This window comes from Ranitomeya imitator, chromosome 5 (genome assembly GCF_032444005.1).
Source record: "Ranitomeya imitator isolate aRanImi1 chromosome 5, aRanImi1.pri, whole genome shotgun sequence".
Lineage (NCBI taxonomy): Eukaryota > Metazoa > Chordata > Amphibia > Anura > Dendrobatidae > Ranitomeya > Ranitomeya imitator.
Genome location: NC_091286.1, coordinates 135,624,768 through 135,647,753, shown reverse-complemented (window position 1 = coordinate 135,647,753; position 22,986 = coordinate 135,624,768). Strand labels below are relative to the sequence as shown.

The window sequence follows — 22,986 nt, the reverse complement described above, 5'->3', positions numbered from 1 at the left end:
TGTTCTGCAGAACACCTTGGTAGAACACATATCAACCACTGTATATTGGTATGTGATATTCCTTATCACAGTCTCGTTTAACACCATCCAGGATTTCATTAATTTTTCTCACTTTTTTCTCCTTTTTTTGCCAGGTTCATTGATGAACCTGAGCTTTTTGGAGGAAAGTGCAATTTGACTAACAAATGGAGGCCACCACCATCATGTGCCCCCTTCTCTAAAATAAATATTAAAAGTTATTCAATGCATTATACAGTATGTACCCTAAAATGGAACCACTGAAAATATAACTTGGCTTTCTAAGAACTACTATTTTACACTGCGTTCACTTTACACTATGAATTCTTGTCCCATAGCTTTGTCAAAGATAGAGCAAATATGTTTTTGTTTTTGAAAAGTGGTGAGCAAACACCAAACCGTGTACCAAAATAGTAAAATAATAAACTGTGAGCTATCTATTACTATTTATGAACACATAAGGACCCCTCACATGAATAATCAGAGAGACCACATGAATGTAAAGTTCAAAAACATGAATAATTTTTTTGAAAAAAACACACAATTAAAAAATCTCAACCATAATATATAAATAATAATAATAATCTTTATTTTTATATAGCGCTAACATATTCCGCAGCGCTTTACAGTTTGCACACATTATCATCACTGTCCCCGATTGGGCTCACAATCTAGAAATAGGTCATTGAAGTTAAAAAGTACTTCCGATGTACAAAACAGCAGATCACATGTGATTCATGTCAAAATACCTAAAGCATCGCCTATTATTGGCCAACCTAAATGGTAAATAGCCTAAAAATGGCGTAATGGTCGTGGTAAAAGAGAAACATCTGATGAAAACAGTTGTGCATGAAGGCGTTGTGTATGTGCCAAATAATGGTAAGTAGAAATACCACTTGCAACGACATTAGTTAGCAGGAATCAGTCCAATACACAGGATCTGCCGATTGCCCTACGCGCATTTCGATAGAATTCTTCTTCCAGGGGCGTCCCACGCCCCTGCAAGAAGAATTCTATCAAAACGTGCGTAGGGCAATCGGCAGGTCCTGTGTCTCTTGTAATGTGGTAATTATATTTTCAGTTTCCTTGTATTGGACTGATTCCTGCTAACTAATGTGGTTGCAAGTGGTATTTCTACTTACCATCGTTATAGTATCTCTCATGATATAAACATACTTTATTAGCATTTATCATGCAGTTTTAGTAGCAGTCCATTATTTAGCACATACACAACGCCTTCACGCACAACTGTTTTCATCAGATGTTTCTCTTTTACCACGACCATGACGCCATTTTTAGGCTATTTACCGTTTAGGTTGGCCAATAATAGGCGATGCTTTAGGTATTTTGACATGAATCCCATGTGACCTGCTGTTTTGTAGATCGGAGGTACTTTTTAACTTCAATGACCTATTTATATATTATGGTTGAGATTTTTTAATTGTATGTTTTTTTCAATAAAATTATTCATGTTTTTGAACTTTACATTCATGTGGTCTCTCATGTGAGGGGTCCTTATGTGTTGATGAGATTATTGAATGTGTTCTCTCGTATTATCTATGGACTAATATGTATGCTATTACTATTTATACAGTTTTGTCAGATTGAGAAGCTTTCCAAACCTCGCATTCTGTCAATTCTGGTGCTTCACATCAACAGAGCAGTTTTTTGTCTTCCGGTCTCACTTATTGATGTTAATTGTAACTGCCAGCATCCTGCTGATTGACATCTGTTTCCCCACAGTGCAATGGGGAGCCTGCTTTTTGTCAGCATGGCATTCACAGTCATGCCCCATCAACAGAGCAGAGCGGCCATGACTGTGTCAATGTGATGTCACCAGAAGCCACAGAATTGCCGGCAGGATTGGTCCGTGACCTCTCTGAACCAACAGAGATTAGCGCAGAGCACAATAGGCAGGTAGTTAGGAACTCCATGCCTATATGTCTTTAGACTCATAAGAAAAAAAATAGTCCTGGATAACCCCCTTAAAAATAAAAACTGAAGTAAATTAAAAGAAAAAGTCCACCAGAGTCACATGGCTGATTCTAATCTTTTTTTCCTTACAACTTGGCAAGAACTGCAATATTCCCCTTCTACTTTTTTATCTGATTTTTATAAATCACATAACTTTTAAAACTCTGGCACCAGATCAATCCCACATCTGCATGACAAAAACTTAACTAGTCTTATGCTAGGAGAACTCTCACAATTTGTAGGCTATAAACAGATCAAAAGTAGGATCCATGGGAGAGTAGCAAGCAATGAGTAACAATAATGTTTAATACACATTTACAATATAAAACTAACTGGATTATCCCTCATCTTTTTAGCTTCATACTCTATGGGCAGATCATTAAAAGAAGAACTCTACAGTTCTCATTGCAGAAGTGTATATGTTTATATGGAAAATATGACTATTGCATATAAAAAAAGTTACATTTTATAGCTTTATTCTAAATTACCGTACATTTTCAGGCAGGTTTTTTTAAATTTTGCTATAATTTTTTGGATGTTTTTCTGTTTTGAATCACACATGTTTGCGTCGGTTTCATCCGGGTACCTCAGCTTCCTCCCATGCTCCAAAGGGATACTGACAAGGGATTGTGAGTCTAAGCAGGGACAGTGATGTGACCTTTGTAAAGCGCTGTTAAATTAATGGCGCCATATATATGAAAATAAATAAGATGGTAAAAGATGTTTGAAAACCAGGTCAGCTACTGAATGATTATTTCCCAATATGTTTGAGAAAACATGCATTTATGTGGTTCATGATTATGTGATCTAACAAGAATTTTCCTGTTCTCTTCAAAGGTAAATGTCTAGATATATAGAGATGCGGGGCTCAGACTAATGACTCAATAATCAATTACCTGCTTGTCCATCTAATTTACTACTTGTTTTCCATAGTCTTCAAAGATGACCTTTTATCAAGTTATTCATGTTAAACTTGGACACTTGACTTGATGTAATAGAGGCTACAGAGCAGTATAAAATTATTTTATTTTTATTTTGCCTCTTTGAAGCAGAGATATTAGAAATCAAATTATTTGGCACCAAATAAGTTAACAATTGTGAAGTCCAAGTGGGTGTTATCTGATAGCAACTCATAAAGGGAGAAGAAGTGCATGCTTTCCAGTGAGAAGTACCTAATAACTCCCACATGGACTTAACAAAAGAACTCATTAAGTGCCAAATATTTTTATTGTGAATATTTCCACAACGATGAGGCAAAATGTAAAAAAAATTTAAAACATTTTCTTTCACCCTGCTGCTGCTATTACATTGTGTATCCAGTGTAACATCACTAGTCATCAAGCACGCTATGTTACAGTTGTGCTCAAAAGTTTACATACCCTGGCAGAATTTTTGCTTTCTTGGCCTTTTTACAGGGAATATGAAAAATAACCCCAAAAGTTTTTCTCCACTTATGGTTAGTGGTTGGGTGAAGGCATTTATTGTCAAACTACTGTGTTTTCTCTTTTTAAATCATAATGACAACCCAAAACATCCCTGACCCTGATGACCCTGATCAAAAGTTTATATACCCCATTTCTTAATACTCTGTATTGCCCCCCCCTATAACATCAATGACAGCTTGAAGTCTTTTGTGGTTGTTGTGGATGAGGTTCATTATTTTCTCATATGGTAAAGCTGCTCACTCGTCTTGGCAAAAAGCCTCCAGTTCCTGGAAATAAATTCCTGGGCTGTCTAGTATGAACTGCATGCTTGAGATCTCCACAGAGTGGCTCAATGATATTGAGGTCAGGAGACTGAGATGGCCACTCCAGAACCTTCACTTTATTCTGCTGTAGCCAATGACAGGTCAACTTGGCCTTGTGTTGTGGAACATTTTCATGTTGGAACGTCCAAATATGTCCCATACGCAGCAGTATTTGCTGATAGCGTGCTGCATTCATCTTTCCTTCAACTTTGACCAAGTTTCCTGTGCCTTTGTAGCTCACGCATTCCAAAAACATCAGTGATCCACATCCATGCTTTACAGTAGGAATGGTGTTCCTTTCATCATAGACCTTGTTGACCTCTCTCCAAATGTAACGTTTATGGTTGTGGCCAAAAAGTTCAATTTTGGTCTCATCTCTCCAAATTACCTTGTTCCAGAAGTTTTGAGGTTTTTCTCTGTGCTGTTTTGCGTATTGTAGGCAAGATACTTTGTGGCATTTGCGCTGTAATGGCTTTCTTCTGGCTACTCAACCATGCAGCCCATTTTTCTTCAAGTGCCTCCTTATTGTGCATTTTGAAACAGCCACACAGCTACTTTTCAGAGAGTACAGTATTTCAGCTGATGTTATTTGTGGGTTTCTCTTTGCATCCCGAACAATTATCCTGGCAGTTGTGGAAAAAGTTTTTGTTAGTTTACCTGACCGTGGTTTTGTTTTAGAGAGCTCCTGAGTTTCCATTTGTTAATCACAGTTTGAACTCTGCTGACTGGCATTATCAATTCCTTGGATATCTTGTTGTATCCCTTTCCTGTTTAATACAGTTCACTACCTTTTCCCGTAGATCTGTTGACAGTTCTTTTGCTTTCCCCATGACTCACAATCCAGAAATGTCAGTGGCTGGATGAAAGATGCAAGAGTCTGTCTGGATCCCAGAAACTCACTCAGCTTTTACGCACACACAATGATTACAAGCAAACCAGTCACAGGTGAGGATGTTACCTTTAGTAGCCATTCAAACCCATGTGTGTCAACTTCTGTACATGTTATCAGGCCAAAATCACCAGGGTATGAGAACTTTTGATCAGGGTCATTTGGATGTTTTGGGTTGTCATTATGATTTAAAAAGAGAAACACAGTAGTTTGAGAATAAATGGCTTCACCCAACAACTAACCGAGAGTGGAGAAAAAGTTTTGGTGTTATCATTCATATTCTCTGAAAAAAAGTCCAAGACAGCAAAATTTCTGCAGGGGTATGTAAGCTTTTGAGCACAACTGTATATCAAAAGTCAATATTACAGCCTTACACATGCATAAGTCTGTTTTCTTGACTAACCAGAAAGAAATGGTTAAACTCAAAAGTCAACATATAGATAATCTATTCTTCCCAGCTTTCTGAAAATAGTCATCTGGTTAATTAAGATGCAATGCTGTGTCTTCACATGTTATATTAAAATTAAAATTCACCCTCCCTTGGAAAGAAAATTTACATTACACTATATAATGGGTGCAATGTTTAACAATGCACTATTATTATGGTGGCATTAGCGCAAATTAATTTTTACTATACATATATATATATATATACTTACATATATATATATATATGTATATATACATATATATATATATACAGTGCCTTGCGAAAGTGTTCGGCCCCCTGGAACTTTTCAACCTTTTCCCCCATATCATGCTTCAAACATAAAGATACCAAATGTAAATTTTTGGTGAGGAATCAACAACAAGTGGAACACAATTGTGAAGTTGAACGAAATTAATTGGTTATTTAAAATTTTTGTGGAAATTCAAAAACTGAATCGTTTGGCATTGTTGCCAAAAAGTTTGATTTTGGTTTCATCTGACCAGAGCACCTTCTTCCAGATGTTTGGTGTGTCTCCCAGGTGGCTTGTTGCAAACTTTAAGTGACACCTTTTATGAAAATCTTTGAGAAATGGCTTTCTTCTTGCCACTCTTCAATAAGGCCAGATTTGTGCAGTGTATGACTGATTATTGTCCTATGGACAGACTGTCCCACCTCGGCTGTAGATCTCTGCAGTTCATCCAGAGTGATCATGGGCCTCTTGGCTGCATCTCTAATCAATCTTCTCCTTATTTGAGATGAAAGTTTAGAGGGACGGCTGGGTCTTGGTAGATTTGCAGTGGTATGATACTCCTTCAATTTCAATATGATCGCTTGCACAGTGCTCCTTGGAATATTTAAAGTTTTAGAAATCATTTTGTATCCAAATCTGGCTTTAAACTTCTCCACAACAGTATCACTGACCTGCCTGTTGCGTTCCTTGGTCTTCATGATGCTCTCTGTGCTTCAAACAGAACCCTGAGGCTATCACAGAGCAGGTGCATTTATACGAAAACTTGATTACACAGGTGGATTATATTTATCATCATTAGGCATTTAGGACAACATTGGATCATTCAGAGATCCACAATGAACATCTGGAGTGAGTTTGCTGCACTGAAAGTAAAGGGGCCGAATAATATTGCATGCTCCACTTTTCAGTTTTGGAATTACCACAAAAATTTAAAATAACCAATATATTTTATTCATCTTCACAATTGTGTTCCACATTTGCATTTGGCATCTTTATGTTTCAAGCATGATATGAGGGAAGAGGTTGAAAAATTCCAGGGAGCAGAATATGTTCGCAAGACACTGTGTGTGTGTATATATATATATATATATATATATATACTGTATATCTATATATATAATTGTCTAAGGGTTTTTCCGTCTGTTTGTCTGTCTGTCTTTCTGTCTGTCTGTCTGTCCTGGAAATCCCGGCTCTCTGATTGGTCGAGGCCGCCAGGCCTCGACCAATCAGAGAACGGCACAGCATCGACGTAGAAATCCCGCGTCTGGCGGCCTCGACCAATCAGCAACGGGCACAGCGACGATGATGTCATAAAGGACGTAGACATCTCACGTTTCTGATTCAGCGACGGGCACAGTATCGACGTAGATGTCATAATGGTTGCCATGGCGACGATGATGTCATAAAGGTTGCCTCGACCAATCAGCGACGGGCACAGTCTGCCGCGAATTCTGGAATCATCATTGTCCATATACTACGGGGACATGCATATTCTGGAATACCCGCTGCATTAGAATCGGGCCACAATCTAGTATATATATATGTATGTATGTATATTTCTGTGCCCGTTGCTGATTGGTCGAGGCCTGGCGGCCTCGACCAATCAGAGACGCGGGATGTCTACGTCCTTTATGACATCATCGTCGCTGTGCCCGTTGCTGATTGGTCGAGGCCTGGCGGCCTCGACCAATCAGAGACGCGGGATTTCTACGTCGATGCTGTGCCGGTCTCTGATTGGTCGAGGCCTGGCGGCCTCGACCAATCAGAGACGCGGGATTTCCAGGACAGACAGACAGACAGACAGACAGACGGAAAAACCATTAGACAATTATATATATACTAGATTGTGGCCCGATTCTAACGCATCAGGTATTCTAGAATATGCATGTCCCCGTAGTATATGGACAATGATGATTCCAGAATTCGCGGCAGATTGTGCCCGTCGCTGATTGGTCGAGGCAACCTTCATGAGATCATCGTTGCCATGGCAACCATTATGACATCTACGTCGATACTGTGCCCGTCGCTGAATCAGAAACGTGGGATTTCTACGTCCTTTATGACATCATCGTCGCTGTGCCCGTCGCTGATTGGTCGAGGCCTGGCGGCCTCGACCAATCAGAGACGCGGGATTTCTACGTCGATGTTGTGCCGGTCTCTGATTGGTCGAGGCCTGGCGGCCTCGACCAATCAGAGAGCTGGGATTTCCAGGACAGACAGACAGACAGACAGACAGACGGAAAAACCCTTAGACAATTATATACAGTGGGGCAAAAAAGTATTTAGTCAGTCAGCAATAGTGCAAGTTCCACCACTTAAAAAGATGAGAGGCGTCTGTAATTTACATCATAGGTAGACCTCAACTATGGGAGACAAACTGAGAAAAAAAATCCAGAAAATCACATTGTCTGTTTTTTTAACAATTTATTTGCATATTATGGTGGAAAATAAGTATTTGGTCAGAAACAAACAATCAAGATTTCTGGCTCTCACAGACCTGTAACTTCTTCTTTAAGAGTCTCCTCTTTCCTCCACTCATTACCTGTAGTAATGGCACCTGTTTAAACTTGTTATCAGTATAAAAAGACACCTGTGCACACCCTCAAACAGTCTGACTCCAAACTCCACTATGGTGAAGACCAAAGAGCTGTCAAAGGACACCAGAAACAAAATTGTAGCCCTGCACCAGGCTGGGAAGACTGAATCTGCAATAGCCAACCAGCTTGGAGTGAAGAAATCAACAGTGGGAGCAATAATTAGAAAATGGAAGACATACAAGACCACTGATAATCTCCCTCGATCTGGGGCTCCACGCAAAATCCCACCCCGTGGGGTCAGAATGATCACAAGAACGGTGGGCAAAAATCCCAGAACCACGCGGGGGGACCTAGTGAATGAACTGCAGAGAGCTGGGACCAATGTAACAAGGCCTACCATAAGTAACACACTACGCCACCATGGACTCAGATCCTGCAGTGCCAGACGTGTCCCACTGCTTAAGCCAGTACATGTCCGGGCCCGTCTGAAGTTTGCTAGAGAGCATTTGGATGATCCAGAGGAGTTTTGGGAGAATGTCCTATGGTCTGATGAAACCAAACTGGAACTGTTTGGTAGAAACACAACTTGTCGTGTTTGGAGGAAAAAGAATACTGAGTTGCATCCATCAAACACCATACCTACTGTAAGGCATGGTGGTGGAAACATCATGCTTTGGGGCTGTTTCTCTGCAAAGGGGCCAGGACGACTGATCCGGGTACATGAAAGAATGAATGGGGCCATGTATCGTCAGATTTTGAGTGCAAACCTCCTTCCATCAGCAAGGGCATTGAAGATGAAACGTGGCTGGGTCTTTCAACATGACAATGATCCAAAGCACACCGCCAGGGCAACGAAGGAGTGGCTTCGTAAGAAGCATTTCAAGGTCCTGGAGTGGCCTAGCCAGTCTCCAGATCTCAACCCTATAGAAAACCTTTGGAGGGAGTTGAAAGTCCGTGTTGCCAAGCGAAAAGCCAAAAACATCACTGCTCTAGAGGAGATCTGCATGGAGGAAAGGGCCAACATACCAACAACAGTGTGTGGCAACCTTGTGAAGACTTACAGAAAACGTTTGACCTCTGTCATTGCCAACAAAGGATATATTACAAAGTATTGAGATGAAATTTTGTTTCTGACCAAATACTTATTTTCCACCATAATATGCAAATAAATTGTTAAAAAAACAGACAATGTGATTTTCTGGATTTTTTTTTCTCAGTTTGTCTCCCATAGTTGAGGTCTACCTATGATGTAAATTACAGACGCCTCTCATCTTTTTAAGTGGTGGAACTTGCACTATTGCTGACTGACTAAATACTTTTTTGCCCCACTGTATATAGACTAGACTGTGGCCCGATTCTAAAGCATCGGGTATTCTAGAATATGCATGTCCCCGTAGTATATGGACAATGATGATTCCAGAATTCGCGGCAGACTGTGCCCGTCGCTGCTTGGTCGAGGCAACCTTTATGACATCATTGTCGCCATGGCAACCATTATGACATCATCGTCGCTGTGCCCATCGCTGATTGGTCGAGGCCTGGCGGCCTCGACCAATCAGAGACGCGGGATGTCTACGTCCTTTATGACATCATCGTCGCTGTGCCCGTTGCTGATTGGTCGAGGCCTGGCGGCCTCGACCAATCAGAGACGCAGGATTTCTATGTCGATGCTGTGCCAGTCTCTGATTGCAACGGGCACAGCGACGATGATGTCATAAAGGACGTAGACATTCCGCGTCTCTGATTGGTCGAGGCCGCCAGGCCTCGACCAATCAGCAACGGGCACAGTGACAGACAGACAGACAGACAGACGGAAAAACCCTTAGACAATTATATATATAGAAGATATATATATATACAGTATATATATATATATATATATATATGTATATATATATATATGTATATATACTAGATGGTGGCCCGATTCTAACGCATCGGGTATTCGGGCATCAGGTATTCTAGAATATGCATGTCCACGTAGTATATTGCACAGCGCAGTAGTATATTGCCCAGCCACGTAGTATATTGCCCAGCCACGTAGTATATTGCCCAGCCACATAGTATATTGCACAGCCACGTAGTATATTGCCCAGCCACGTAGTATATTGCCCAGTCACGTAGTATATTATCCAGCCACGTAGTATATTGCCCAGCCACATAGTATATTGCACAGCCACGTAGTATATTGCGCAGCCACATAGTATATTGGCCAGTTACGTAGTATATTGCCCAGTTACGTAGTATATTGCCTAGTGACGTAGTATATTGCCCAGCCACGTAGTATATTGCCCAGCCACATAGTATATTGCACAGCCACGTAGTATATTGCCCAGCCACATAGTATATTGCCCAGTCACGTAGTATATTATCCAGCCACGTAGTATATTGCCCAGCCACGTAGTATATTGCCCAGTGACGTAGTATATTGCGCAGCCATGTAGTATATTGGCCAGTTACGTAGTATATTGCCCAGTTACGTAGTATATTGCCTAGTGATGTAGTATATTGCGCAGCCACGTAGTATATTGACCAGTCACGTAGTATATTGCCCAGCCACGTAGTATATTGCCCAGTTACGTAATATATTGCCTAGTGACGTAGTATATTGCGCAGCCACGTAGTATATTGGCCAGTTACATAGTATATTGTCCAGTCACATAGTATATTGCCCAGCCACGTAGTATATTGCCCAGCCACATAGTATATTGCATAGCCACGTAGTATATTGCCCAGTTACGTAGTATATTGCCCAGCCACGTAGTATATTTCCCAGTTACATAGTATATTGCCCAGTGACGTAGTATACAGCACAGAGCCACATAGTATATTGGCCCGTAACGTAGTATATTGCCCAGTGACGTAGTATATTGCACAGCGAAGTAGTATACAGCACAGAGCCACGTAGTATATTGGCCAGTCATGTAGTATATTGCCCAGCTACGTAGTATATTGCCCAGTCACATAGTATATTGCACAGCCACGTAGCATATTGCCCAGCCACGTAATATATTGCCAAGCCACGTAGTATATTGCCCTGTGACGTAGTATATTGCGCAGCAACGTAGTATATTGGCCAGTTACGTAGTATATTGCCCAGTTACGTATCATATTGCCTAGTGACGTAGTATATTGCGCAGCCACGTAGTATATTGGCCAGTTACATAGTATATTGCCCAGTCACGTAGTATATTTCCCAGCCACGTAGTATATTGCCCAGTTACGTAGTATACTGCGCAGCCACGTAGTATATTGGCCAGTTACATAGTATATTGCCCAGCCACATAGTATATTGCGCAGCCACGTAGTATATTGCCCAGTTACGTAGTATATTGCCCAGTCACGTAGTATATTGCCCAGCCACGTAGTATATTACCCAGTTACGTAGTATATTGCCCAGTGACGTAGTATACAGCACAGAGCCACGTAGTATATTGGCCCATAACGTAGTATATTGCCCAGTGATGTAGTATATTGCACAGCGAAGTAGCATACAGCACAGAGCCATGTAGTATATTGGCCAGTCATGTAGTATATTGCCCAGCTACGTAGTATATTGCCCAGCCAGGTTTGTCACATGTGAAAAAATAAAAAAATAAACATATACTCACCTTTCCGAAGAACCCTTGTAGTCCACGGCAGCTTGCGGTCCCAGGGGTGGTATCAGAGTGCAGGACCTGTGATGACGTCACGGTCACATGACCGTGACGTCATGGCAGGTCTTTCTAGCGCAGGCGCGCAGGGCCTGTGAAGACGTCGCGGTCACATAACCGTGACGGTATGGCAGGTCCTTGTCGCACAGGGCCTGTGATGATGTCGCGGTCACATGACCGTGACGTCATGGCAAGTCCTTCTGCCATACCATCTTTGCCACCGGAAACTGCAGCGGAAGATGGCGGCCGGCGGGAGCGGCTCAGCGGACTACGGAGGGTGAGTATAGCAGGTTTATTTTTTTTACATTATTTTTAACATTACATTTTTTAGTATTGATGCCGCATAGGCAGCGTCAATAGTAAAAAGTTGGGGACACACAGGGTTAAGAGCAGCGGTAACGGAGTGTGTTACTCGCGGCATAACGCGGTCCGTTACCGCCAGCATTAACCCTGTGTTAGCGGTGACCAGAGGGGAGTATGCGGGCGACAGGCACTGACTGCGGGGAGTACGGAGCGGCCATTTTCTTCCGGACTGTGCTTGTTGCTGATTGGTCGCGGCAGCCATGACAGGCAGCTGGCGAGACCAATCAGCGAATGAATAACCATGACAGATAGAAGGACAGACAGACGGAAGTGACCCTTAGACAATTATATAGTAGACTAGATTGTGGCCCGATTCTAACGCATCGGGTATTCTAGAATATGCATGTCCCTGTAGTATATGGACAATGATGATTCCAGAATTCGCGGCACACTGTGCCCGTCGCTGATTGGTCGAGGCAACCTTTATGACATCATCGTCGCCATGGCAACCATTATGACATCTACGTCGATACTGTGCTCGTCGCTGAATCAGAAAGGTGAGATGTCTACGTCCTTTATGACATCATCGTCGCTGTGCCCGTTGCTGATTCGTCGAGGCCTTGCGGCCTCGACCAATCAGACGCGGGATTTCTACGTCCTTTATAACATCATCGTCGCTGTGCCCATTGCTGATTGGTCGAGGCCTGGCGGCCTCGACCAATCAGAGACGCGGGATTTCTACGTCAATGCTGTGCCGGTCTCTGATTGGTCGAGGCCGCCAGGCCTCGACCAATCAGAGAGCCGGGATTTCCAGGACAGACAGACAGACAGAAAGACAGACAGACAGACAGACAGACAGAAAGACAGACAGACAGACAGACGGAAAAACCCTTAGACAATTATATATATAGATAGTATGCACACACATATATTTATATATATACAGTGAAGGAAATAATTAGTTGATCCCTTGCTGATTTTGTAAGTTTGCCCACTAACGAAGACATGAACAGTCTTTAAATTTAAGAGTAGGTTCATTTTAATATTGATAGACAGAATATGAAAAATAAAATCCAGCAAATCACATTGTATAAATTATTTAAATTTATTTGCATTTTGCAGTAAAAAATAAGTATTTGATCCCTTACCAACCATTAAGAGTTCTCGCTCCTACAGACCAGTTATTCGCTCCTAATCAACTCGTTACCTGCATTAAAGACAGCTGAACTAAACATAGTCACCTTTATAAAAGACTCCTGTCCACAGACTCAATTATTCAGTAAGACTCTAACCTATACAACATGGGCAAGACCAAAGAGCTTCCTAAGGATCATAGACCTCCACAAAGCTGGAATGGGCTACAAAACCATAAGATAAGTAAGACGCTGAGGGAGAAGGAGACAACTGTTGGTGCAATAGTAAGAAAATGGAAGAAATACAAAATGACTGTCAATCGACATCGATCAGGGGCACCATGCAATATCTCACCTCGTGGCTTATCATTGATCATGAGGAACGTGAGAGATCAGCCTGAAACTACATGGGGGAACATGTTAATGATTACAAAGCAACTGGGACCACAGTCACCAAGAAAACCATTTTTAACACATTACGGCGTAAAGGCTTAAAATCTTGCAGTGCCCGCAAGGTCCCCCTGCTCATATAGGCACATGTGCAGGACTGTCTTAAGTTTGCCAATGAACACCTTTCTGATTCTGAGAGTGATTGGAAGAAGGTGCTGTGGTCAGATGAGACAAAAATTGAGGTCTTTGGCATTAACTCAACTCGCCGTGTTTGGAAGAAGAGAAATGCTGCCTATGACCCAAAGAGCACTGTCCCCACTGTCAAGCATGGAGGTGGAAACATTATGCTTTGTGGGTGTCTCTCTGCTAAGGGCACAGGACTACTTCACTGCATCAATGGGAGAATGGATTTAGCCATGTACCATAAAATCCTGAGTAGCAACCTACTTCCCTCCGCAAGAACATTAAAAATGGGTCGTGGCTGGGTGTTCCTGTAAGACAATTACCCAAAACATACAGCCAAGGCAAAAAAGTGGTGGCTCAAAAAGAAGCTCATTAAGGTCATGAAGTGGCCTAGCCAGTCTCCAGACCTTAATCCCATAGAAAACTTATGAAAGGAGTTGAAGCTCCGAGTTGCCAAGCGACAGCTTCAAAATCTTATTGATTTAGACATGATCTGCAAAAGAGTAGTGGACCAATATTCCTCCAGACATGTGTGCAAACCTCATCATCAAATACACAAAACATCTAAGTACTGTGCATGCCAACAATGATTTTACCACCAAGTATTAAGCTTTGTTTGCCAGAAGGATCAAATACTTATTTCTCACAGCAAAATGCAAATAAATTTATATAATTTATACAATGTGATTTTTTTGGATTTTATTTATTTTTACTCTTAAATTTATAGACTGTTCATGTCTTTGTCAGTGGGTCATGGTCATGTCGACCATGTACATTTTTCTTTTGTTTGCACCATAATTTCTTTTGAAAAAGAAAAAGAAAAGGAAAATCCAGTCCTGTTGAGCCGGACTCCAATTTTTTCTATTTTCCTTGATGTGAGGCCAGGGCGAGGCCGGAGTCTGAGCCCCTGGTGGATGAGCATAGAGCAACTGGGTGAGCTGGAATCAAGTATCGAATCAAGTACCAGGTCTGGGACATGTGAAATACAGGCTTTCCACATTCATCAATCTACCCAAGGATATCTCATGAACTATACCTTCCAAATTTAACAAATCGCACCTCCAGGGAAGAAAAATCCCTGTCTAGAAGAGAATACCTGCTGAGTGGAACTGTCGTGAAAAAGGTCTAGTTGGCCGAATCGCGTTTACATTCAAAGGTTGCTCTTATTTTTGACCTTTAATAAAATAAAGCTTATTTGCATTCAAAAGGAGTGTGCAATTGACATTTATTTCACATGGTCTACGAGGGATTTCACCAATGCCCTCAATTGGCACCTCCACCAGTGAAACTCAAAGTGCAAGCCAATATCTATTTTCCATTATGTCAGTGGGAAAACTTACAAAATCAGCAAAGGATCAAATGATTATTTCCTTCACTATATATATATATATATATATATATATATATATATATATACAGTTAGGGCCAGAAATATTTGGACAGTGACACAATTTTCGCGAGTTGGGCTCTGCATGCCACCACATTGGATTTGAAATGAAACCTCTACAACTGAATTCAAGTGCAGATTGTAACGTTTAATTTGAAGGGTTGAACAAAAATATCTGATAGAAAATGTAGGAATTGTACACATTTCTTTACAAACACTCCACATTTTAGGAGGTCAAAAGTAATTGGACAAATAAACATAACCCAAACAAAATATTTTTATTTTCAATATTTTGTTGCAAATCCTTTGGAGGCAATCACTGCCTTAAGTCTGGAACCCATGGACATCACCAAACGCTGGGTTTCCTCCTTCTTAATGCTTTGCCAGGCCTTTACAGCCGCAGCCTTCAGGTCTTGCTTGTTTGTGTGTCTTTCCGTCTTAAGTCTGGATTTGAGCAAGTGAAATGCATGCTCAATTGGGTTTAGATCTGGAGATTGACTTGGCCATTGCAGAATGTTCCACTTTTTGGCACTCATGAACTCCTGGGTAGCTTTGGCTGTATGCTTGGGGTCATTGTCCATCTGTACTATGAAGCGCCGTCCAATCAACTTTGCAGCATTTGGCTGAATCTGGGCTGAAAGTATATCCCGGTACACTTCAGAATTCATCTGGCTACTCTTGTCTGCTCTTATGTCATCAATAAACACAAGTGACCCAGTGCCATTGAAAGCCATGCATGCCCATGCCATCACGTTGCCTCCACCATGTTTTACAGAGGATGTGGTGTGCCTTGGATCATGTGCCGTTCCCTTTCTTCTCCAAACTTTTTTCTTCCCATCATTCTGGTACAGGTTGATCTTTGTCTCATCTGTCCATAGAATACTTTTCCAGAACTGAGCTGGCTTCTTGAGGTGTTTTTCTGCAAATTTAACTCTGGCCTGTCTATTTTTGGTATTGATGAATGGTTTGCATCTAGATGTGAACCCTTTGTATTTACTGTCATGGAGTCTTCTCTTTACTGTTGACTTAGAGACAGATACACCTACTTCACTGAGAGTGTTCTGGACTTCAGTTGATGTTGTGAATGGGTTCTTCTTCACCAAATTAAGTATGCGGCGATCATCCACCACTGTTGTCATCCGTGGACGCCCAGGCCTTTTTGAGTTCCCAAGCTCACCAGTCAATTCCTTTTTTCTCAGAATGTACCCAACTGTTGATTTTGCTACTCCAAGCATGTCTGCTATCTCTCTGATGGATTTTTTCTTTTTTTTCAGCCTCAGGATGCTCTGCTTCACCTCAATTGAGAGTTCCTTTGACCGCATGTTGTCTGCTCACAGCAACAGCTTCCAAATGCAAAACCACACACCTGGAATCCACCCCTGACCTTTTAACTACTTCATTGATTACAGGTTAACGAGGGAGACGCCTTCAGAGTTAATTGCAGCCCTTAGAGTCCATTGTCCAATTACTTTTGGTCCCTTGAAAAAGAGGACGCTATGCATTACAGAGCTATGATTCCTAAACCCTTTCTCCGATTTGGATGTGGAAACTGTCATATTGCAGCTGGGAGTGTGCACTTTCAGCCCATATTATATATATAATTGTATTTCTGAACATGTTTTTGTAAACAGCTAAAATAACAAAACTTGTGTCACTGTCCAAATATTTCTGGCCCTAACTGTATATATATATACTGTATGAAAGTCTGCTACTGAAATGTGTAAAGCCATAGGGGCATAAAAGGTTTTAAGGTACTGGAGGATTGGAGAATTGACCTTGGTGATATAAGAAGAATCTAATTTTATTTTGTATAAACACCTGTTAGAACAATGCTGTCAATTAAGCCATTGCAATTAACCATCTGCTTTCTTAGCATTCACAGCTTGTTTTAAGAAGATAACAGATATGACTTGCAATCACTTTGTAATGTCAGCCTTCTAGTTTATTAGACAAAGCTGTAAAAAGATTAAGGCCTTGGAGGAGGCCTTTTTGTTTGAATCTTACAAATAAAAAAAATCTTTTTATGCAAAAGTCTCCCCCAGAAAGGATTAAAGAGTTTCTAAAGGAAAACCAGATAAACGGGAAAAAAACTTACATGTTATGCCAACTCATTACACTGTACAACTTGTACTAGGCTAATTGTATCATCCAGTGACAAATGTTGTTTCTTTCCTCATAGTATCCAAATGGATTTAATTGTCGGTTCCACCATAGTCTAGATTTAATTGATTTGGCAAAGTGAACCTAATACTAATTCACTCCTCCTCAACTCAATGTCAACCTCAGTACATCCCTACATAAACTCTTGAGGGAACATCCAATATAAAATTCTGTATTACAACCAAAGGAACAAATAGAAACAAACTCAATCACTAAGCAGGAAAAGATGCATCCTCATTGTAAAGCTGCATTAACGCATCTGTGTGAACTTTTACATCCGTGAGAACCTGACCTTTTTTACGTTTTATGTCATCCATTTTGCCCCCATTTTGTCCTTTTTTCTCATTAGTTCTTAAAGGAAGGAGTTAGATCTTTTATTTATCCATTGACTCTTATCAGTGAAAAAGAGATAATACATGGAAAACATACTAAAGTAAAAAGTATGTCTAAAAAAATAAAGTGAAATGTAGCAAAAAAAATTAAAATATAAAAATCCCCATAAAAGTTAAAATTATCCCCTTTTGCCCTATCCTAAAATTAAGAAATAAGGTAGATCAAAAGCATATTATGTATTGTTGTGTCTGTAAAAGACTAATCTATCAAAATTAAAATATAAATTAATTTGGTAGATAGGGTAAACTTTAAAATTACACCAATAACTACAGGCCCTCCATTGAAAGAAAAATAGAATTTTTTCTAAGCAAGCAAAATAATACGGTAATAGAAAAACATGAGAGCTTATTTTTTTGCAGAATGAGTTTTGTTTTGGAATGACAACATTCATTTTAGCATGTGATATACTGGAAAGTGGGAATAAAATTCAGAGTGTCGAAGTAGCAAAAAAAGTGCAATTCTGCTATTGCTTTTTTTTGTTATTTACAGCATTTATTTTATGGTAAAACTGACCTGGCAGTATAATTCTACAGATCCGTATGATTATATGCAAATATGAAACATCCATAGTTTTTGCTTTATTTAAGCATTTTGAAAAAATCAGAAATTTGTAAAAAAAAAAATTTTGCTTGTGGCGACACATTTCGAGAGCCATAACGCTTAATATTTTTGGGATATGGGGCTATGTGAGGGCTTGTTTATTTGCACTATGAGCTGATGTTTTTATTGATAAAAAGTACACATTTGGTAAATGTTGTTTATTAACTACTCTCTTTGTCTTAAGAGTCTAATCATTCAAAGTTTGAAAAGTGCTAATCTTTGTAAAATTTTCATCAAATTTCAGATATTTTTATTAAGAATGCAAAACATATTGACCTAAATGTACCACAAAATTAAAGTACAATGTGTCAAGGAAAAATATTCTAAAAATCACTGGGACACGTTGACGCCTTCCAGAGTAAATACCAGAATATGTGACTTTAAAAATGGGGCTTGTTTATTAATTTAGATCCATCACTAAGGGATTAAAAAATTCAGAAACTTAGAAAACTTAATCTGTTTTTTGTTGTTTATGATTACATAAAGTTTTGGCATTTCCGAAGAGCATAGTTTGAGAAAGTCAAACTATGTTTGAGTCATACTTAGCAGCAGTCGCGCAGCCAGGCTCTGATTCCTGCTGACCGTGGTTCAGACACCATGAATCTAGAGACAGGTTACCGGTAAGTTAGTAACTAAACATTGTTTTGTGTCATATTTCTAATCTGTGTATTTTCTTTGATCTTTGGTAAACCTTTCTTTAGTCTTGGTTGGCTAACTGAAAAAAACCTTTATATAAAATATAACTTTTAATAAGTTTTGTAAAAAGAGAAATCTTAGATACCCACTACAAAGGTGAAAGTGCAACGTGCAAAAACCTTAGTGCGTTGATTCCATAATTTCAAAAGAACTCATACATTTTGCGTTTCTTTCTACTGTCGTCAAAAAAGATAAAATTGATTAGCTAAACAATTATATGTATTAAACTTCATGTAGAGATGTGACAGTGAGATTAACAAATTATAGCAGATCTTTGCAGTTGGGGGCACTCTGATTGGAAAATGGTGCAGTCCAACAGCAAGATATATCACTTAGCACTGAACACTGGCAATAATTCAGAATCTCCTTTTAGCAGGTGCGAATCAATCCCCTTGGTGACTTCAGATGAAGGCTAGTATATGGGATGCGTCTCAGGTTCCAAAAATTATGAAATGCCCAATCTTAATGATATCTGCCACCTGGAGGTTCTAGGCACGAAATATTAATGCCATATTTCCTATTATGATTTCAGATTTCTATAGATAGGAGACATGGCACATTCAACTTTTTCCGTATGGCCAAAGTTAATTCGGAACTGATGCGCAGACTGCACGTGATGTAAAGAAATGTATTATGTTCACCACTTCATTACAACACAAAAAAAATATCAACTATAACAATAAAACCTAGACTGGTCACAAAAAATCTAATATTCATATCTGCTATCCGGTGCCAAAGCGTTTGACATTCTTGGCCAAATGCTGCTTTGAGCAAAGGAAATGTATTTACTCAGGTGAGAAAAGTATCACCTCATAGCCTCTGTGCCCAGATTTCATGTCTGTTTTCCATCAGATAATCTACTTCAATTACCTGCTCACAGCAGGGTCAGAGAGTAAAAGAGGTCAAATGGAGTGATACTCTTCAGCTCTTTTTCCATATACATTTTATGATAAAGTCATGCTTCTAAGCTCAATATGAGGGTTACATGTATCCTCTCAATAGATGGTCTGAGAAATTGCTCCTATATTACAATTACATTTAGGACACTTGGACAGAGAGAAACTGCACTATAACTTGTATACTTCTACTACTAGGGCAAAGGGAAACTGTGCTATACTTTGTATACTTCTATTACTAGGGCAGAGAAAAACTGCACTATACTTTGCACACTTCGCTACCAGGGCAAAGAAAGCCCTACTATAATGTGTATACTTCTATTACTACTGCAGAGAGGAACCCTACTATACCTGTTAAACTTCTGTTACTAGGGCATAAATAAGTGATATTATACATTGTATACTTCTATTACTATGGCAGAAAGGAACCCTTCTACAACTTGTACACTTCTGTATACTAGGGCAGAAATAAAATTTCCTATACCTTGTATACTTCTTTTGAAGAAAGCTTTGCAACCTTCACATGACCATACTCCATAGTGGTATCCAGATGCATAGTCACTGCATACTGCACAATATCGAGTTTCTTTGCTGGACTCCATTGGTGGGGATCCCTTTTCATTAGAAGTAGATATTCGTTCTCTTCCACTTTGGCGCCTATTATCTGAACCTGACCTGCAAAAATGAACCAGAAATTAAAATAACAATAATAAAAATAGATGAAACTTACTAATGTAATTTAAGTATGAAAGTTGCCCAGATGTCAAGATATTAGACTCAGTCCCGGGCCCTGGCAGCTCTACTTCAGACTTAGTTTCACCATAGGAGCTTCCTCTGAGTCAATTTGACATTCTGTAAATGAAGGTGGTGATTGACTGGCTCATTTCAATAGCTAAGCCAGTGCCTCTTTTCTGTCACAGCTGATGCATAGGCAGAAAAGTGGGCCAACTTAAAGATTGAATCAAGACCAGCCATGCCCATTTGACCACGCCATCTGTGAGTATAAGAAAAGCTCTTCTTCTGTGCTATGCAGAGGGGCTAGGGGACTCATATACATCTTACTAGAATGCTGTAAAAGAGGCGTTAAAGGTGGTGGTCGTACTTTATTTTTGGAAAATCTGGTGTCAGGTTCCCTTTATTATGATAAATTATTCTATATTATTTATACAATATATATAATATACAGTTTTGCTCAAAAGTTTACATACCCTGGCAGAATTTGTGCTTTCTTGGCCTTTTTTCAGAGAATATGAATGTTAACACCAAATTTTTTTCTCCACTCACGGTTAGTGGTTGGGTAAAGGCATTTATTGTCAAACTATTGTGATTTATCTTTTTAAATCATAATGACAACCCAAAACATCCAAATGACCCTGATCAAAAGTTCACATACCCCATGTTAGGCACCAGGATTCTCACACTGCACAGGGTAGATTGCCTTGTCTGCCTCTGCGGTCTTCCATTCTGCTTCAGCTCTGACTCGTGCTGTTCGCTTGGTTACTGCGGGCTCTCCAGCCAAAGCTATAGTAACAGGCGTTCCAGAAGCTAAGTCCAGAAATCGCCCTACTGAGCATGCTAGTGAAGGTGGCGGCCTCTCATTGGTGGTTGGTCGTCAGCTGCTCGGGTGACGTGGCAGTTCCGGATTTGTCCATGAGCAAGGTCCTGTTTGGCTGGACTTGAACAGGAATGTATAAAAGATTTCCTGGAGTGAGCGTCAGTGCACTAAGATCATTTATGTTATGTATGTTGGTGGATACGTTACCACTCTGTGTGTGCACGTGTGCCGATTCTAGCACGTCAATTATGTGTCTAGGCAGGCAGTGTAGGATGGGAACTCCCGCTTGGGCTTAGCATCTGTCTCCGGTCGTGTGCGCGATTGGCACAGCTGAGTTTCAGAGCAGGCACAACCACCAGCATAGAATTCCCTGGGGGTTAAGGTATAGGGACCCCAACTAGCATTATTACTGCTTTACTCCTGTGACGTCTAACAGGGTAAAGTTCTGAGTGCTTTTCTTTCTGATAATGTGAGCAAACTGTAAAGCGCTGCGGAACATGTTAGCGCTGTATAAAAATAAAGATTTATTTATTATTTAGCGCTCTGTTGAAACTGAGTGACCTCTAACTCGGGGTGTTTATAGAGCTAGCTAGCAGCTTCGCTCTGCCATTGTTCACTAGCTGCAGCTTAATATCACTGCATGGTGGATCCCGGGTTGTGATCGCACTTCATCATAATTTATATTTAGTGCGATCCGCAAACCCCAACACCCCATTTCTTAATACTGTGTATTGCCCCCTCTAACATCAATGACAGCTTGAAGTCTTTTGTGGTAGTTGTGGATGAGGTTCTTTATTTTCTCAGATGGTAAAGCAGCCCAATTTTGGGGAAAAATCCTCCAGTTCCTGTAAATTCCTGGGCTGTCTAGCATGACGCTAGTTTTCAGAGAGTCCTATATTTCAGCTGATGTTATTTGTGGGTTTTTCTTTGCATCCTGGACAATTACACTGTTGGCTGGCATTATCAATTTCTTGGATATATTTTTGTATCCCTTTCCTGTTTTATGCAGTTCAACTAACTTTTCCCGTAGATCCAATGATAATTCTTTTGCTTTCCCCATGACTCACAATCCAGAAATGTCAGTGGCAGGATGAAAGATGCAAGAGTCTGTCTGGATCCTAGAAACTCATTCAGCTGTTATGCACACACATGGATTACAAGCAAACAGGTCGCAGGTGAGGATGTTACCTTTAGTAGCCATGATTTGTGTCAACTTCTGTGCATGTTATCAGGCCAAAATCACCAGGGTATGTGATCTTTTCAATCAGGGTCATTTGGATGCATTGGGTTGTCATTATGATTTAAAAAGAGAAAACACAGTAGTTTGACAATAAATGGCTTCACCCAATCACTAACCATGAGTAGAAAAAAAGTTTTGATATTATCATTCATATTCTCTCAAAAAAAGGCCAAGAAAGCAAAAATTCTGTGGGGTATGTAAACTTTTGAGCACAACTGTATAATCCTATAATATATTTTACTTAAATAACAGACTACTTTCCTTACCCCGTTTAATGCTTCATTCTTTTTTGTACAGTTTGTTTTAACTATTTTGAATGTAGAATGAAGAAATGAGTTATGTGACTTCACTACTGTTTCTGTGGGAGTGATACATTCTTTTGAAAGTTTAGTGTTTTTAATCAATGTTTTAGATTTTGTCATGAGTGGGAGCAGCCAACTGTGAAAGGTGCAGTTCTCATTAATACACCTCACACATCATTAAGTAAAGGCCCTATCTACTAAAGTGATTTCAAGCTACATCTGGTTTACAATCATGAGCGATATCATTCAA

At 40.1% G+C, this 22,986-nt stretch overlaps 1 protein-coding gene across 1 annotated transcript in view; it reads right to left on the bottom strand.

The window, feature by feature from the left end:
• ESR1 (estrogen receptor 1) overlaps positions 1 to 22,986 on the bottom strand; it is a 316,090-nt gene that overhangs the window by 125,931 nt on the left and 167,173 nt on the right. Inside the window, exon 2 of the mRNA XM_069769174.1 lies at positions 20,124 to 20,314. Coding sequence (XP_069625275.1) covers positions 20,124 to 20,314 — 191 coding nt within the window. The remainder of the gene's footprint in view (positions 1 to 20,123; positions 20,315 to 22,986) is intronic.